The sequence below is a fragment of the Gopherus flavomarginatus genome, chromosome 14 (assembly GCF_025201925.1).
Source record: "Gopherus flavomarginatus isolate rGopFla2 chromosome 14, rGopFla2.mat.asm, whole genome shotgun sequence".
Taxonomy (NCBI): Eukaryota; Metazoa; Chordata; order Testudines; family Testudinidae; genus Gopherus; species Gopherus flavomarginatus.
This window is the reverse complement of record NC_066630.1, coordinates 18,299,504-18,314,928: the sequence shown is the minus strand read 5'-3', so window position 1 is coordinate 18,314,928 and position 15,425 is coordinate 18,299,504. Positions and strand designations below refer to the sequence as shown.

Sequence of the window (15,425 nt, the reverse complement as noted above, 5' to 3'; positions counted from 1 at the left end):
GGCTTCACAAAAGTTCTCTGCTGCAGTTTGGTGACTTACTCAGCTTGGCTCTCTTGTCTGTGATACTATAATGAAGCAGATCTACTGATACATTACAATGGGAGGTTTATAAAATATTTGATGTACGGTCTCAGAAAAAAGTCCATTTAAAAAGTAGTCAAGTAGACTCTGATCTTAAAAGTATTCAAAACTAGCAAGGCACATTACAAAAAAAATCATGTTTGTAATCATACATTTAAAAAAAATTACTTCAGCTGAACTGAAAATGATATTTGAAGCTCCAAGGTGAGAAAGGTCAGTCCTTTGCTAAATAAATAAATAGGAAGCTGATGTAGTATTTTGTCAGCCTCGCAATGTGGCCTCTGTGGGAAGCAGAGGGAGACTGGGAGGCTACAGAGTTTTCTGTTGTTGGCAGAGGATCAGGAGAGAGAGAGAGTGAGTGAGTGTTTAATAGTAAAAATAGGATGAGAATGGAGGAAGAGTCCTTCCTGCTTAAAAAACTCAACCTTTCCCTCTCAAGTCATTTGTGTGATTGACAGATTTGAGGGGGACTGGGAAGGTCCTTGTACATGAGCCATTCTGTGAAGCAGTGAGGAAATGAGGGAAAGGTAAAATCAAGAATTCTTAGTGAAAGCAAGAACTGTCCTCTTTTATGATAGCATTGTGATATTTCTCAAAGGCACTACTCTGATGCCACTAAGTGATCATAAAATTAGCTTAACCAACCCCCTTGAAATTCCCATATTGAGCTGGAGAATCTTCAAGGGGCTTAAAGATATGATAGTGGCTTGAGGCCTACCTTTGTTGACCTTGGCACATTCGGCATGTCCAGGGAAAAGGAAATGCAGTTGGGTTACGTCTATACTCCCGGAATTCTCAGTTACTGGATCAATCTCTTGGGAGCTGCGGATAGTCAGTGTAATTTACAGCACCTCTCAATCTGCTCTAATTTGCTTGCAAGTGTCTGGACTGATGCAGACCAGACCAAGCATTTGGGGACTGTGGCTTTAAGCTACCTTTGTGCTCCCCATTCCTAAGTCTCACTCTGAATGCTGCTCTGTCATACCAAAGGATCTGGGCCCTTATGTTTATTTTTAGAGTTGAAATTGTGAATTTTTCTGATTTTATGTAAAATATGCTAATTTTACCAATCAATTAAATATTAAAATCTTAATTGAAGGAGTTGCCTCTGCAGTCCATGTTCGATCAAGTGTCTTTGGTTTTCATCCATACTGGTTTTTAAATGGTCAGAAGTGTATGCAATGCAAGGATTGGTTGCTCCTCATTAGTGGTAACAGCAGGAGCTAGAAGGTCATAGATTTCCTTTGAAAACTTGAACTACTAGTTTTTAAATTGGCCAGTGGTTCCATATCATCAGCAAGCAGTTGAAGTAAGTGGGCAGCCAGACGTAAGGGGAGAAAGTGTGGCAGATTTTTTGAGATGAATAACATAATCAAGATTAAAAATATGTGAGGTTAGGAGTTTTTATCTTTACATGCATCATAATGGTAAAACCAAATTACTTTGTCTACAAAATGAAACTGGATAAAAAACCTTGTAATTGCAGTAGTATATTATCTTATAATGATACCTTTCCGAAGGGAATCTTTTTCATTCATGATCACACTGATTTGGATATATCTCATATGGCATGTAGTTTAAAAATCAAATAACCAGAAGAGGAGGGAGAATGTTGTAAGAAAGTTGGCATGATGGACTTATACTGTGATACACTTTTTGTGAACATTGCTGATCTGAACTGTTGAGAAAGTGCCTTTTCTTACAGTTGCAGGATAAAAATAAGAATACAATCGAAAATGGAAAATATAGAAGTACAGAACACACAATGTGGTAAGATCTCTAGGATCACTTGTCATATCTGAATCTATTTTTCACTGTTTTACCAGACTCTGATGGTAGCTGGGGTTACCATGGGGATAGGTGACTGTTGGGTGAATTTGCTTGTGGCTTGCTACTGTATTCATATATTTGGATTATATGTTGTGATGAAGATACTAGACAAAGCTAATGGCATAATTTCAAACACTAAATTGTGTCAATATGAAATCACATTTTTGATAATTGTTGTTTCCACATTTATCTCTATTTTCATTTAACAATTTATATTCCTTGAAATCACCAAAGCATTGTGAGTTTTAAGAGAAATTCAGTAGCTACTATTAACAGAAGTGGTAAAATAATTGTTAATAAAGTCACCTTGGTAGCACACTCAAGACTCTAAGGGTCAGATTTTCAAAGGTATTTAGGCATCTAAAGATGCAGATAGGTGCTTAGTGGAATTTTTGAAAGCACATAGGCATTTAACTCTTATCAGAGTTAGATGTGTAGGCATTTTTAAAATTTCACTAGGCACCTATCTGCATCTTTAAGTGCCTAAATCTGACCATATCTTCTCAACAATTCATCTGTCCTTAGGATGTGATCCAACTCCCAGTGTTAGTTGGATTGGTCTCTTAATTATTGCGGTTATGTCCTGGTTGGTGGTGAGTGTCCTGAACTCCAATTGTCTTCAGCAAGAGTAAGGGCACTCAGCACCTGGCAGGATTGAGCCCTAAATGAGAATTTGATATACCAAACACCCAGCTTCTCCTGATTTGTCCCTGAAGGTTTTATTTATATAGTGCATTGTCATGATCAAGATTTTAGACCCAGCATTGGATATCTAATGAGGACAGTCCTCTAAATTCTGTTCTTTGAAACTCCTGTGGTGATGGGTATGTGGTGACAGACAGGCAGAGGATGCTGCTGGGGTTCCTAGTCACAAACTTGTTACTGACTGAAGAGCAGCCCTCTTTAAGAATAGTGCTTCACTCCCCAATCCAAAGAAGGGGGAAGAAAAGATCCCTAAACGTCATTCACTCCATTATCAACATGCTAGTGTACTGCAACTATCTGGTCATCCAGTTTGTGTGGTAAAAAGCAACATCACACAAAAAATACTGAACTCTGCATCCAAAAATGTCTACACTCTTTCTGATGATGCTGGTGGGCTCTAAAGGCATACTGCACTCGTTTGAAAAGATATCAAATATAACATTGATGTAGCTGCACTGGGTGAAACATGTCTTCCAGGTAATAACAATCTTGAAGAGTTTGACGCTGGATACACATTGTACTGGATAGGCATGTTCGTGGAAGAGAGGTCACTATCAGGGATAGGCTTTGCTATTTGGACATCTATTGCACACACTCTTGATTGTGTACCAGAAGGAATAAATGATCTCCACATAGCCCTTTGCCTCACTTGACACCTGTATGTCATGTAACAGTCATCAGTGCATATGTACCCATGATGACATGTTCTGACAATGTCAAAGAAAAATTCTACAAAGACTTCGACAAGGCCATAAAATCATAGCCTCATAGACTCATAGGTCAGAAGGGACCAATCTGATCATCTAGTCTGACCTCCTGCACAAGGCAGGCCACAGAACCCCACCCATCCAATTTTATAACAACCCCTATCCCAGGACCGAGTTATTGAAATCCTCAAAAATGGTTTGAAGACCTCAAGCTGCAGAGAAACCACCAGCAAGCGACCCGTGCCCCACGCTGCAGGGGAAGGCGAAAAACCTCCAGGGCACCTGCCAATCCGCCCTGGAGGAAAATTCCTTCCCGACCCCAAATATGGCGATCAGCTACACCCTGAGCATGTGGGCAAGAGTCACCAGCTAGCACCCAAGAAGGAATTCTCTGCAGCAACTCAGTACCCATCGCATCCAACATCTCCCCGCAGACCATTGAGCAGACCTGTCTGGTGGTAATTCAAGATCAATTGCCCAAATTAACGATCCTATCGTAACATCCCCTTCATATACTTATCAAGCTTTGTCTTAAAGCCAGGAAAGTCTTTTGCCCCTACTACTTCCCTCAGAAGGCTATTCCAGAACTTCACTCCCCTAATGGTCAGAAACCTTCGTCTAATTTCAAGTCTAAACTTCCTAATATCCAGTTTATACCCATTCGTCCTCGTGTCTACATTAGTACTAAACTTAAATAATTCCTCTCCCTCCCTAACGTTAACCCCCTTGATATATTTATATAGAGTGAGCATATCCCCCCTCAGCCTTCTTTTGGCCAGGCTAAACAAGCCAAGCTCTTTGAGTCTCCTTTCATAAGGCAGTTTTTCCATTCCTCGGATCATCCTTGTAGCCCGTCTCTGAACCTGTTCCAGTTTGAATTCATCCTTCTTGAACATGGGACACCAGAACTGCACACAGTATTCCAGATGGGGTCTCACCAACGCCTTATATAACGGTACTAACACATCCTTATCCTTGCAGGAAATACCCCGCCTGATGCATCCCAAAATCGCATTTGCTTTTTTAACAGCCGTATCACAATGGCGACTCATAGTCATCCTGCTATCAACCAGTACCCCAAGGTCCTTCTCCTCCTCCGTCGCTTCCAACTGATGCGCCCCCAACGTATATCCAAAATTCTTATTATTAATTCCTAAATGCATGACCTTGCACTTTTCACTATTGTATTTCATCCTATTTCTATTACTCCAGTTTACAAGGTGGTTCAGATCTTCCTGAATAGTATCCCTGTCCTTCTCCGTGTTAGCAATACCCCCCAGCTTCGTGTCATCCGCAAACTTTATTAGCACATTCCCGCTCTTTGTGCCAAGGTCAGTAATAAAAAGGTTAAATAAGATCGGTCCCAAAACCAAAATCAGTTTGTCAGCACAACAAATTTAATCATTCTAGGTGACTTTAATGCCAGAGTTGGTCACAGTCACAAAGCGTGGCCAAAAGTAATTGGTAAACGTCGTGTAGGGAAAGAGCACTTAAATGGTGCACTGTTCTTCACAACGTGCATGCAGAACCAGCTAGTCATCACAAACATATATTTCAACAAAGCACAAAACAACATGAATGCATTTCCACTCTGGTCATTGGCATTTTATTGACTATGTCATATGCCAATGTGACCACTGGGATATCAAAATCACCCATGCACTGTAGGGAGCATGCATGTGGTCTGATCATCTGTACGAGATGCAAAATGACACTTATCGTGCAATTAAAACAGCACCAGTGTTGTCAATCTGCAATACCCATGCTCAAAGCATTGAAATCTGAGCTCACATGTGCAAGGCTTGTTAAAGAATTTGATGAAGTTCTTTATATGCTTTCTCAGGCAGACGTAGTGAACACTGAGTCTTCCTGGTCATCTTTTAAGGAAATAATGTTTGATGAATTCTAAAGATGTCCTTGGCTTTATAAAGACGAAGCATCAGGACTGGTTTGATGAAAATGATGCTGAGATAAAGAAACTCCTGACATCCATGTATGGTCTTCACACATTATGGATAAATTATAAAAACTCATCTATTAAAAAGTTCTTATACCTGTACAAAGTGCAATGTGCAAGCTAAGCTTCACCACAGGAAAAATAGCTGGTGGGAAATGACAGCTGAGCAGCCTCAATCAGCAGCAGATCAAAAAAATTCAAATATTTTGTTGATTAGCTGAAGGCCATGTATGACCTGCTATCTAATGGTACCATCCCTGTCTGGAATGCAGATGAGTCACTGCTACTGACTTATTGTGGACAAATTCTCAAAAGATGAGCTGAACACTTTAATAAGGTTCTGAACTTCCCATCCACCACATCAGCGTCAGCTGCTGATGATACTGAATAACTTTCAATTCATGACCAACTTGTAATTCCACTGAACATGTCTGAAGTATGGAAAGCTGTCAAGCAAATGTCAAACAACAAGGCAACAAGTCCAGATGGTTCTTGCAGAGATCTTCAGATGTGAGGGCCATGACTTGTCAGGAAGCTCACTGGCCTCTACCAAAAGTTTTTGGAACAGGAAACTGCCACAGGAACTTAAAGATGCTAGTATTATTCATCTTTATTAAAGCAAGGCATTCGTGCATCTTGTGATAACCATCATGGCATCTCGTTCCTTGCCACTGCAAAAAAGATACTCACCTGAGTCATACTAAACTGGCTGATTATCAACTAGCAAAGAAGATATTGCCTGAAATCCAATGTTGCATCTGTCCTGGGTGTGATACTTCAGATGGGATCTTTGTACTCTGGCAAATTCAGGAGAAATGTCATGAACAGAATCAAGACCTATATATAGGATTTGTTGATCTTACTAAGGCCTTTGACTCTATAAATTAAGATGGCCAGTGCCCAGTTCTCCACAAGTTCGATTGCTCTGATAAGTTTGTCAACATTATTAAATTTTTTCATGCAGGAATGCAGGTTTGTGTTCTTGACCAAGGCTGTTTCTCAGCTACTTATGTTGTCACCAATGGTGTAAAACAAGGCTGTTTTTTTGCTCTGACATTATTTAGCATCATGTTTGCAGCTGTTTTAATAGATGCATTCAGAGACATTGGTTATGGCATTTATATGAAGTACCACATAGATGGAGGTGTCTTGAATCTGCATCTCCTGCATTCAAATACAAAAGTTATGAAGACAGTTATTCATGGATAACAATTCACTAATGGCTGTGTTTTATTGGCCCATAACCTTAGGGACATTCAATTTTCACTGACTGCTTTGCACATGCAGCAAAATGTTTTGGCTTAACAATCAGCCTAAAGAAGACAGAAATCATGGTTCAGCCTCGACCAGGAAGTATTGCAACTACGCCAGTTGTTTTAATTGATGATGTACCTGTCAAGGTCATTGACAGTTTTCCTACCTAGGCAGTGTTGTTTCATGAGATGCGGTGATTGATTACGATGACATTTTGAAGTGCATTGGGACAGCTAGTAATGCCTTCAGAAAACTTCAACATCATCTCTGGAATGAACAAGATGTCAGACTGCAAACAAAAATTGATGTTTATTGCACCATTGTTATCACTTCACTGCTCTACGGCTGCATTATTTAGACTATGTTGTTGCCCTATAAAATGCATGGACCAGTTCCACCTACAATGACTGTGTGGCGGATAGTAGAAATTTTAATGGCAAGACTTGGTTCCAAACATTGAAGTCCTTGAGTGCTGCAACATCAAAAACATTGAGGCTTTTATAGTGAGAATGCAGTTTGAGATGGTGTGGTCATGTGGTCCATATGTCTGACAGCAGAATACCGAAGGCCATCTTCTACAGAGAATTGCAGACTTGAACTTGTTTTAGGGGCAGACCAAGAAAATGTTACAAAAACACTCTGAAGGCTCACCTACAGTCATGTAATGTTGACCTCAACATTTGGGAGTTCTTAGCCCACAATAAGATCTGATAGCAGCAGCTCTGCCACCTTGTACTGAAAGACTTCGAGAGCTCACAGATTGATGCAGTGAAGGAAAGGCGTGTGATGTGTAAAGCTAAAAGCCATGCACTTTCATCTGCAATTGTTTTTACCGGTGGCATTTGCAGATGGGGCAGCATGTCTGAAATTGGTCTTTGGACTCATCTCAGGACCCACAATAAATGACTGTAGCTCATCTGTTGAATTTGATGGGAGCCTCCATTATCATCAATCATGGAAAAATAATAATAATTAATACAGATACCATTAATTTGGGGAGGGCCAACAAATACATAGTTCTTTTGTCTAAAGGCTGGTTCTGCAGTGACATTTAATTGTAATATTCCTGGAAATATGCAGAAACAAAGTGATAAAGTCAGCTACTGTGTAAAGTGATTGTTTTTATTAGTGTTAGATAAAAATAGCCACATTAATTTCATCTCTAATTTAAAACACTATAAACAAAGGCAGAATTGCTTGGCAAATCATCTGTATTTTAATCTTCTAAAATAGTGTTACAAACAGTGGAAGATCTTAAAAAAAAAAAAAAAGGGGGTAGGAAGGAATCCGGTATTCCTTGATAAATCAAAATTTGTTCTGGTCCTGATCCAGGATTAAATTCTGCTAGTAGAGATCACATTCTGTGGATAAAATCTTGGCCCTGTTGCAGTCAATGACAGAACACAAATTTACTTCAGTGGGGTTTCAATGGGGATTTCAACCTGTATCTCTTTCTTTATTTCATAATCTCTGTTTAAATTAATTTTGCAGCTAGAGAACAACATTGTTACTGAAGGCAATAAGGTGAATATGAAAAGGGGATTGTTCCATTAGCAAATAAAATAATCATCTAGTAACAAAAACTACTTAGAGACACATTTTTGGGCTGTGCATAACTTTTATTGCTAGGTGGGGGGGGAAAAGATTCAATTTCAGATTGTTTTTTTTTCTCTTCAAAATAGAAGATGGTCCCACATTTTTATGAGTCTTAACACAAAAATGAATCATCAATTTAAAAGGGTGCATTCAAAGGAAAATATACGTTTCCTGTGAAATCCTTCTAAAACTGTTGTTTGTTTTCCTCAGAGATGAAGACAGATCTGAATTTACTGCTTGAATGTCTTAAATACCAAATGGACAGCCCTGCTTCTCAAAAAGAGGCCTTGATCACTATTTATTTAATCTGCCAACAAAACAGTAAGAAGTATTCTACCATGACATTTTGACTGGGGCATTTGTTGTTTCTTATCTGGGATATTTGATATGGGAATACTAGAATTTTTTTTCATAATACATATTAAACATTGTCACATTTTAAATAATGTCTAGGAGTCATAAGACTCTGTAAAGGTATAAAATCTTGGAAATGTTATGTATTCCATACTGCTCTGATTGTTTTTGGATTCCCAAATTAGTACCGAAGATAAATTTCCCTTTCTGTTCATTGTGTCTGCATATGCAACAGGTGATGCAAGTGATTATTTCCGAGAGATTGGTGGTTTGATGTTTGTAAGTGACCTTGCAAAGTCAAGTGTGCACTGCATAGTAAAGGAAGCAGCCTTATTTACATTAGCAGTTGTAATGGAGAGTAATGGTAATGTATACTTTTATTTTTCCAAGTTCTATATCACTGCATTTTATTGTTTCTGAATATTTAAGATTTCCTCCTCTGCCTGTATTTATCATGTCAACCAATGGTTTAATGTAGTTTTAGATATATTTATTTATCAGGTTACAACAGATCCCAGCCTGACAAATGGGACCAGATTCTTGACTCAGCTGTTCCATACTTTCTCCATTTGGGAAGCTCAAAGGAGCCATAAAGCCAGCTTAAATGGACATCTGAGAATTCCTCTGGTTTGAGGGCATCCCTTGGGTGGAGTGGCTGGTGCTACGTCACCAGCCCCACTTACAGGCTCTGGTGTAGAGGGTATGGGTGGGCAAAAGCAGGATGGTGCACTTCTTCAGTCCCCCAGTGGTATGATGGTCTGAGATTGCTCGGTATCATGCCTCAGAACTGGCTCCAGGATCAGGAAGCAGCAAATAGCCCTTTTGCAGCCCTCTTCCCTCAGAGGCGCCCAGCACATATTGGTCACAACTGAGGATCTAGGCAAAGACCTGCAGGTTACATTGTCAAGTTACATTGAAAGTTACTGACAAGTGAATTTGAGAATTGATCCTTCAGAGTGAGTCTGGAAGCTACATTCTGCCTAGTAACTGTTAAACTGTTGCTAGGTAAGATGAATTTCTAATGTCCTATGTCTTGAAACAGATATCTCAGAACTTCTGAATTAGTGCCATGACATGAAGAGGAAAATTAGAATGGGAGCTTTCAAGTAGACCTGATACTTTGTTCTGTAAAATGACCCAATTATGGTTAGTGTATGTGTCACCTTGTTGATCAGGGGAAACGTTGCTGTCAGTCACATATATAGAAGGGTCAAAAGACTTTTCAGCCTGGCTCTCAGATATGTTGGTTGGGGGAAGGGAGGAGAGGAAATTTGCCTTACAAATAAGTAATAGTATGAAATATTTAAATTTTAATATCTGATTCAGTCCTGAAAATTGTTTTTCTCTTGACAGCCTTTCAGCAAAGGTCAGTCTGTATATTTTAGACAGAATCTTTTTATCAGTCTGTAATTTGTAGACTTTATTGCCTAAATAAATAGAAATTGTAAATGGCTTAATAGGAATTAATATACTGATAATTCATTTTCTGGTTTCAGTTTACTGTCAACAAACTTTGTGTACATCTGAATTGTTTGAAGACCTCATTTTCCTCTTAACTAATAAGAATTCTAGTGTGAATTTGAAAAGAATGTCTGTTTATGTTATATTAGTACTGGTTTCAAATAACAGTAAGTATTTTGCATTCACTTGTAAAAATACCATTAAATTATTAATACTGTGTAACTCATTTTAAAACACACTGGTGGTTATCAGCCCATACCATTTATCATGACTTCAAGATTTCATTAATATTTTGTACGATTAGTATATAAAGATTAATTGTGACATAGATTACTTTTAGGTGATCTCAAAATCAGTTACAAGTATATCAAACATTGAAATTACTTTATCTTAATGTGTAAGAAACTTACATGTAGTTTTTAGCAAAACGTAATGCAAAATGAGGGTTTCTCACATTTTGTAGAGAAATTGAAACATAACAATTGATCATTATTAATTATTATTTGTATTACAATAGCACCCAGAGGGACCTATACTTCTGGGCTCTGTACAAAGTATGGTTTAAAACACAAAGTAACAATTAATTTAGAAGGTCTTGTAGTTTATAAAAATTGAAGAACATAGTTAGCACTTTTTGTTGTTATACAGTTAAGGATGCAAGCACATAACACATTGTTCATTTGTACATGGCTTACTAAGGGAGCTGAAGTAAAACTGAACTATTTAAATGGCATTTCAAGTATTAATACTTTGTTTAAAATTATGTATTGTCTCTCCCAATACCGGCATATGGTCATTTATAGAGAGTGGGCAAACTCACATCAGAGAAACAGGCTGCATTGGTGTTCTGCTACAATTATTCAGGTAAATAAACAGTTTCTGTTACTTTATATCTTAACAGACTATTTAGGTCCTTAGTCATCTTTGCCATTATGTTTGCTTTTTTTCTTAACAGAACAACTCTTTCAATATCTGAGATGAATTTGTCAGATGAAAGTATTAATCAGTATTATCAGCTGTGGTCTTCAGTCTGTAGTACTCTGTGTGCATGTGTTAATAATCCTCAAAATGGTAACTATTATTAAATAATTGTATAACATAAGATGATAGTTAACATAAAAAGAACACTTTTAAAAAGTGACATCTGACTTCCATTTTCTAGTTATGTCTATGAACGTAACTATATATTATGTTTAGATTTTTGTTGTTTTTTTGTTTTACATCTTTACAGAAGACAATCAAAACACTTGCTGTTCAGTTTTTCCACATGCAAAAGACTGGCTCCAAAGTTGCATAAAGCCTGAGATAGTTCGTCCTATTTGTTCATTTGTTGGACTTACAGTTGCTAATAATTGTAAGTACATGACATCCTGTCAACAATTTAGATTTCATGGAACTACATTTAATTGGAAACAATAATTAAATTTCCCTACCTCCCCAGGTTCATTCACTGATCTTCCACCTTTTTTGCAGAAAGCATGGAAAGCCTCTGTGTCATTGTCCCTTCTCCTCCAAACCTCACAGAGGACACTTACAGGTCCAGGGTTTGCACTGGGCAAAGAGGTAGGGTGAGCAGGAGGCAGGAGGAGGCATTCACATCATCCCCCTACTGGTCTCATGGAGATTCCTAGGAAAAAATAATCCAGGTTCTGGTAGATCAGCTCCAATGGAACCATTCTGCTGGAGTGGGGAGGTAGAGTGCTGGGGGCCAGCTAGTCATGAATCATTTTGCTTAGAGGTATCCAGCTTGAGAGAATGTTTCTGTGTGTATATTTCTCTTATGAAACCTCTCTGGAATTTTCAGTAAGATGGTTACTGTCAGTAGTAATCTTAGAAATACCAACTGTAATTAAAAACATTGCATTGAAGAAATTATTGCTCTAGACTCTATTTAGTCATTTTCCTCAAAGAGTGCAGCATAGGTGTAAAAATGCTACCAGATTAGTGTAGTAGTGTTTTGCATCCACTTTGTGCTGGATAAGTGACTAAACAAGGTGCAGGGCAACAAAGAATCAGGCTCTTTGTTTTCAAATATAGTTCAGTTTAAACATGGTGAGAAATATTTCTCATTTATATTGCTCTCCTGAGGTAAATGGATGCAGTTTTCTTTTAAAAGCACCTTTGCCTTGGGTGAGTCTTTCTCTAAGGATTCTGTCCTTTCTTTGTCTCTTGCCACCACTTGGTTGTACCACAAGAGAACATGACATCAGAACAAACATCATAGATACTTTTACAGTCCCCAGTCCCTTATGATATTTTTTTCATGTGCATTTCTAAAATGCTTTTCTGTTGAGCTAATCAATTCTTCTTTTATTATTTTCAATTATTATTATTTTCAATCTTCTTTTATTATTTTCAATTATTTTACTGTTAAATAGAAGTTATGTAAGATAGGTAAAGAGTTTCTTTTGAATCGTATAAGATGTATAAAAGCTGATGGTATGCGGGCTCTATCCACTAGCAGTTTTGTCACACAATCCTTCTCAATTTCAGTGCATTCCTTTAGCCTCTGTCCAGCAGACTGTAAGTGTCCTACTTTGGAACAGTGTTTCAGCACTAATTTATTAATCTTCCATGTTTCCTATCTGTATCTATTGCCTTTGTGGCCACATTTCCTTTCTTTGATGCATTAGGCCCTACCTGGCCTGTCATAACATTCATTAATGTGTTGTGAGCTCCAGATATTTCCTTCTTTTTTTGCCTACTTCCTGTGATTTATTAGTGTTGGGTTCTAATAAGGAAGTGGATACTATACTCCAAGACAATGTGGAGACTCTAATGTTTGGTGTCATGATCAACAGACCTCAGGTTCTTGGTGTTTTGGCATCTTTGCTGCATAAAAAAAATTACCAAGGAAACTTGGACTTTTTCTAAGTCTTTTTTTAAAGCCCATTTTTTCCCTGTCAAGTTGTTTTTTTTGGTCCATAATTTATAAGCATATTTATCCAGTGACTTGTGACTTTCTCAAAGAAAGAGGAAAAGCAACCAACTTCTGGGCAGCCAGAGACATCTCCCTTGTTCCTTTAAGGTGGACATAAAGAAAATACTTTAAAAAGATTTTTAAAATTGTATGATAATAAATAACACAATTATTAAAATTAATTATAATAATTATACTGCATTATTTTAAATTATTCCTCCAATTTCAAATTGATACTGTTTACTTCACTTTTTATTCTAAAAATATTGGATAGTGTTTCTGTGTTTTGTTAAAGAATTGAAGAGCTTCATCCCAGAAGTGGTTGCACTTCCATAGTGGACAAATTAACAATTATTTATTCCATGTAAAAAAAACCCTGACAACGTCGTAGCCGTTTTGTAAAGCCTTAAATGTGGTTTGTAAAGTGCTGTGTAAGTGTAAAGTATTATTAAGCCCAGTCAGAGCAGCGGTGATGATAGAATTTGGGAATTTTGGACTTCCAGCCTAATGTTCATTCCCACGAGGTTACTATCTCTTTGTCCTCTTTCTGAGAAATTCTGGTGCAAGATCCTGGGTATCCAATAGTATTTGCAATGTTTGGTAGGTTTTTAAAGACTTTTTAAGTTTAGTTTAAGCAGAGTGCATCTCTGTCCTCATTATTTTAATTTACTTTAGAGAGAGCATAAAAACAATTACATCTAGTGCACATGCTGGAACAATGGAACCTAACAACATGCTTCTTTACATACATAATATCTTTTCAACAGCCATAAGTTCAAAACTACTGAGCCAACTTCCTTCAAACTGAGCTCGCTACTTACATTTTAATTATGTCTACAAAATAATCCAAGTTTGAACAAATGCAGCTGTACCTGAGGTTTCCATGCACAGAATTTCTGATCAGAACACATGAGAGAAATGTGTGTGGCTTTTTTGTTTATAAACACATTGCTGGGATTCCCCAAGAATCTCTTCCATTCCATTCTCAAAAACTCAGTTCAACTCTGGAATTATTCACTTTAATTTGGCATACAGCAACACTATGCATAAACTGGCCAGGCTCAAATGCAGGTGCTCTCTCTCTCTCAGCATTCTGTGCTTCGTGATTGAGTTGGTTACTTTTCAGGAATCAATCCCTGTACAGCATGCTGTCAATGTGCTGTTCATGTATAAACTGATATCTACATTCCAGGTTTATCTTGTCCATTGTCCCTAGTACAAGGGTGTTGGTGCTTACTTTAGCTAGACTGACTCCAGACTAATGTTTGTTACACCCTTATATACAACTTAATCTTCCATTCACCTTCCGAATCATTGCCTGGGAGAAATGAGGTCTTATTTATATCAAGTTACTCATGTCAAGTTAGGCCTACACACACGCAAAAACTGAAAGCTGACTGAAGAAATTTGGCTAAAACTTTCCAAAATAAATTTGTCTCTTGACTGAGACCAAATAGGGAAAACTTCATCTCAAAAAGAATTAGTTCTTCTCTGAGTGCTGGTTCCTCTGCATACTCACTGTGACTGTGCATGAACTCCATATGCCTGAGCCAGGAAGATTCTTCACTAGAAACATCCATTGATCTGCACCTGGGCCCTGCACTTCCTTTTACAGTGCTCTGAGAGAATAAGGGGCAGTGCAGACTGATCACCTCTTTATTTCCTTTCTGCCACTCATGGCCCAAAATGGAACTCCAACAGTGTCTGCTGCTTTACAGTATTGCTGCCCATTTTTTCCAGGTTTTTTGTATCTAGTTCCTATTAATTAACTAGTTAATTTTAGAGTATACTTTAGTGTTCACCTTCACTGTCCAGGCATCTATTATGCCCAAGATTCCTGGTTTTAAGTCCTGTGTGACCTGTCCCCTTGTTTTCCCACCTAATGACTCCCTCCTGCCCCCCCCCCCACACTCCTGCCTCTATTGCCTTGGGGAGTCACATATTCTAAGTATCAGATTTGTTATTGTTTCCCATCTCGTTCATGACAATCTCATGAATTTCTACTTGGGAGACATCTAATGGAGCTTTCCATGAGGCCACAGCCCAATACAGGGACATCTGACCTCTCTGTGTATTGACAAGATCCACCTTCTTTTGCCCTTCCAAACCTGGAGCTTCACAGTTTTGGCTCATCAGATCCTAGAGCTAAAGTCTCTGATACGCATGGATGTAATGAAGATAAGAGAAAAGACTTATATGGAAAGCAGGAAAGGTCCCCATCTAAACCCTCTAAGAAGAGATTGGTCTCTCCTTCCTCTGCTAAATCAGGCACAATGCAGTGTCCTGGTATGTGTGGGTCTGGAGCTTCTGGATAAGAAGATAGCCTGGCACTGTCGACACCGAAAGCCCGGGTTTTCCAAAAACAGTCACGTGTAAAGGGCAGGCCCCACCACCAGTGGGAAAAAAAAAGGAGAGGGCAGTCACCAACAGTACTATTGACTCTGCACTTTAAGAGGAAAAAGGATTTACTGGTACCATCACTTACTGCCTGCACCACTAAATCTGCCTGCGCTCAGAAATCCCTCTTGCACTCCAGCTGATCTAGGCTATACTGTTCCTG

The 15,425-nt window shown here is 38.3% G+C and overlaps 1 protein-coding gene across 1 annotated transcript in view; it reads left to right on the top strand.

Annotated features, from left to right (window-relative positions):
• The window catches only part of TERB1 (telomere repeat binding bouquet formation protein 1), a 61,225-nt gene that overhangs the window by 201 nt on the left and 45,599 nt on the right, over positions 1 to 15,425 (top strand). Inside the window, exons 2-8 of the mRNA XM_050922209.1 lie at positions 1,787 to 1,851; positions 8,341 to 8,451; positions 8,720 to 8,848; positions 9,981 to 10,112; positions 10,731 to 10,809; positions 10,901 to 11,016; positions 11,177 to 11,299. Of these exons, the coding sequence (XP_050778166.1) occupies positions 1,787 to 1,851; positions 8,341 to 8,451; positions 8,720 to 8,848; positions 9,981 to 10,112; positions 10,731 to 10,809; positions 10,901 to 11,016; positions 11,177 to 11,299 (755 nt within the window). The remainder of the gene's footprint in view (positions 1 to 1,786; positions 1,852 to 8,340; positions 8,452 to 8,719; positions 8,849 to 9,980; positions 10,113 to 10,730; positions 10,810 to 10,900; positions 11,017 to 11,176; positions 11,300 to 15,425) is intronic.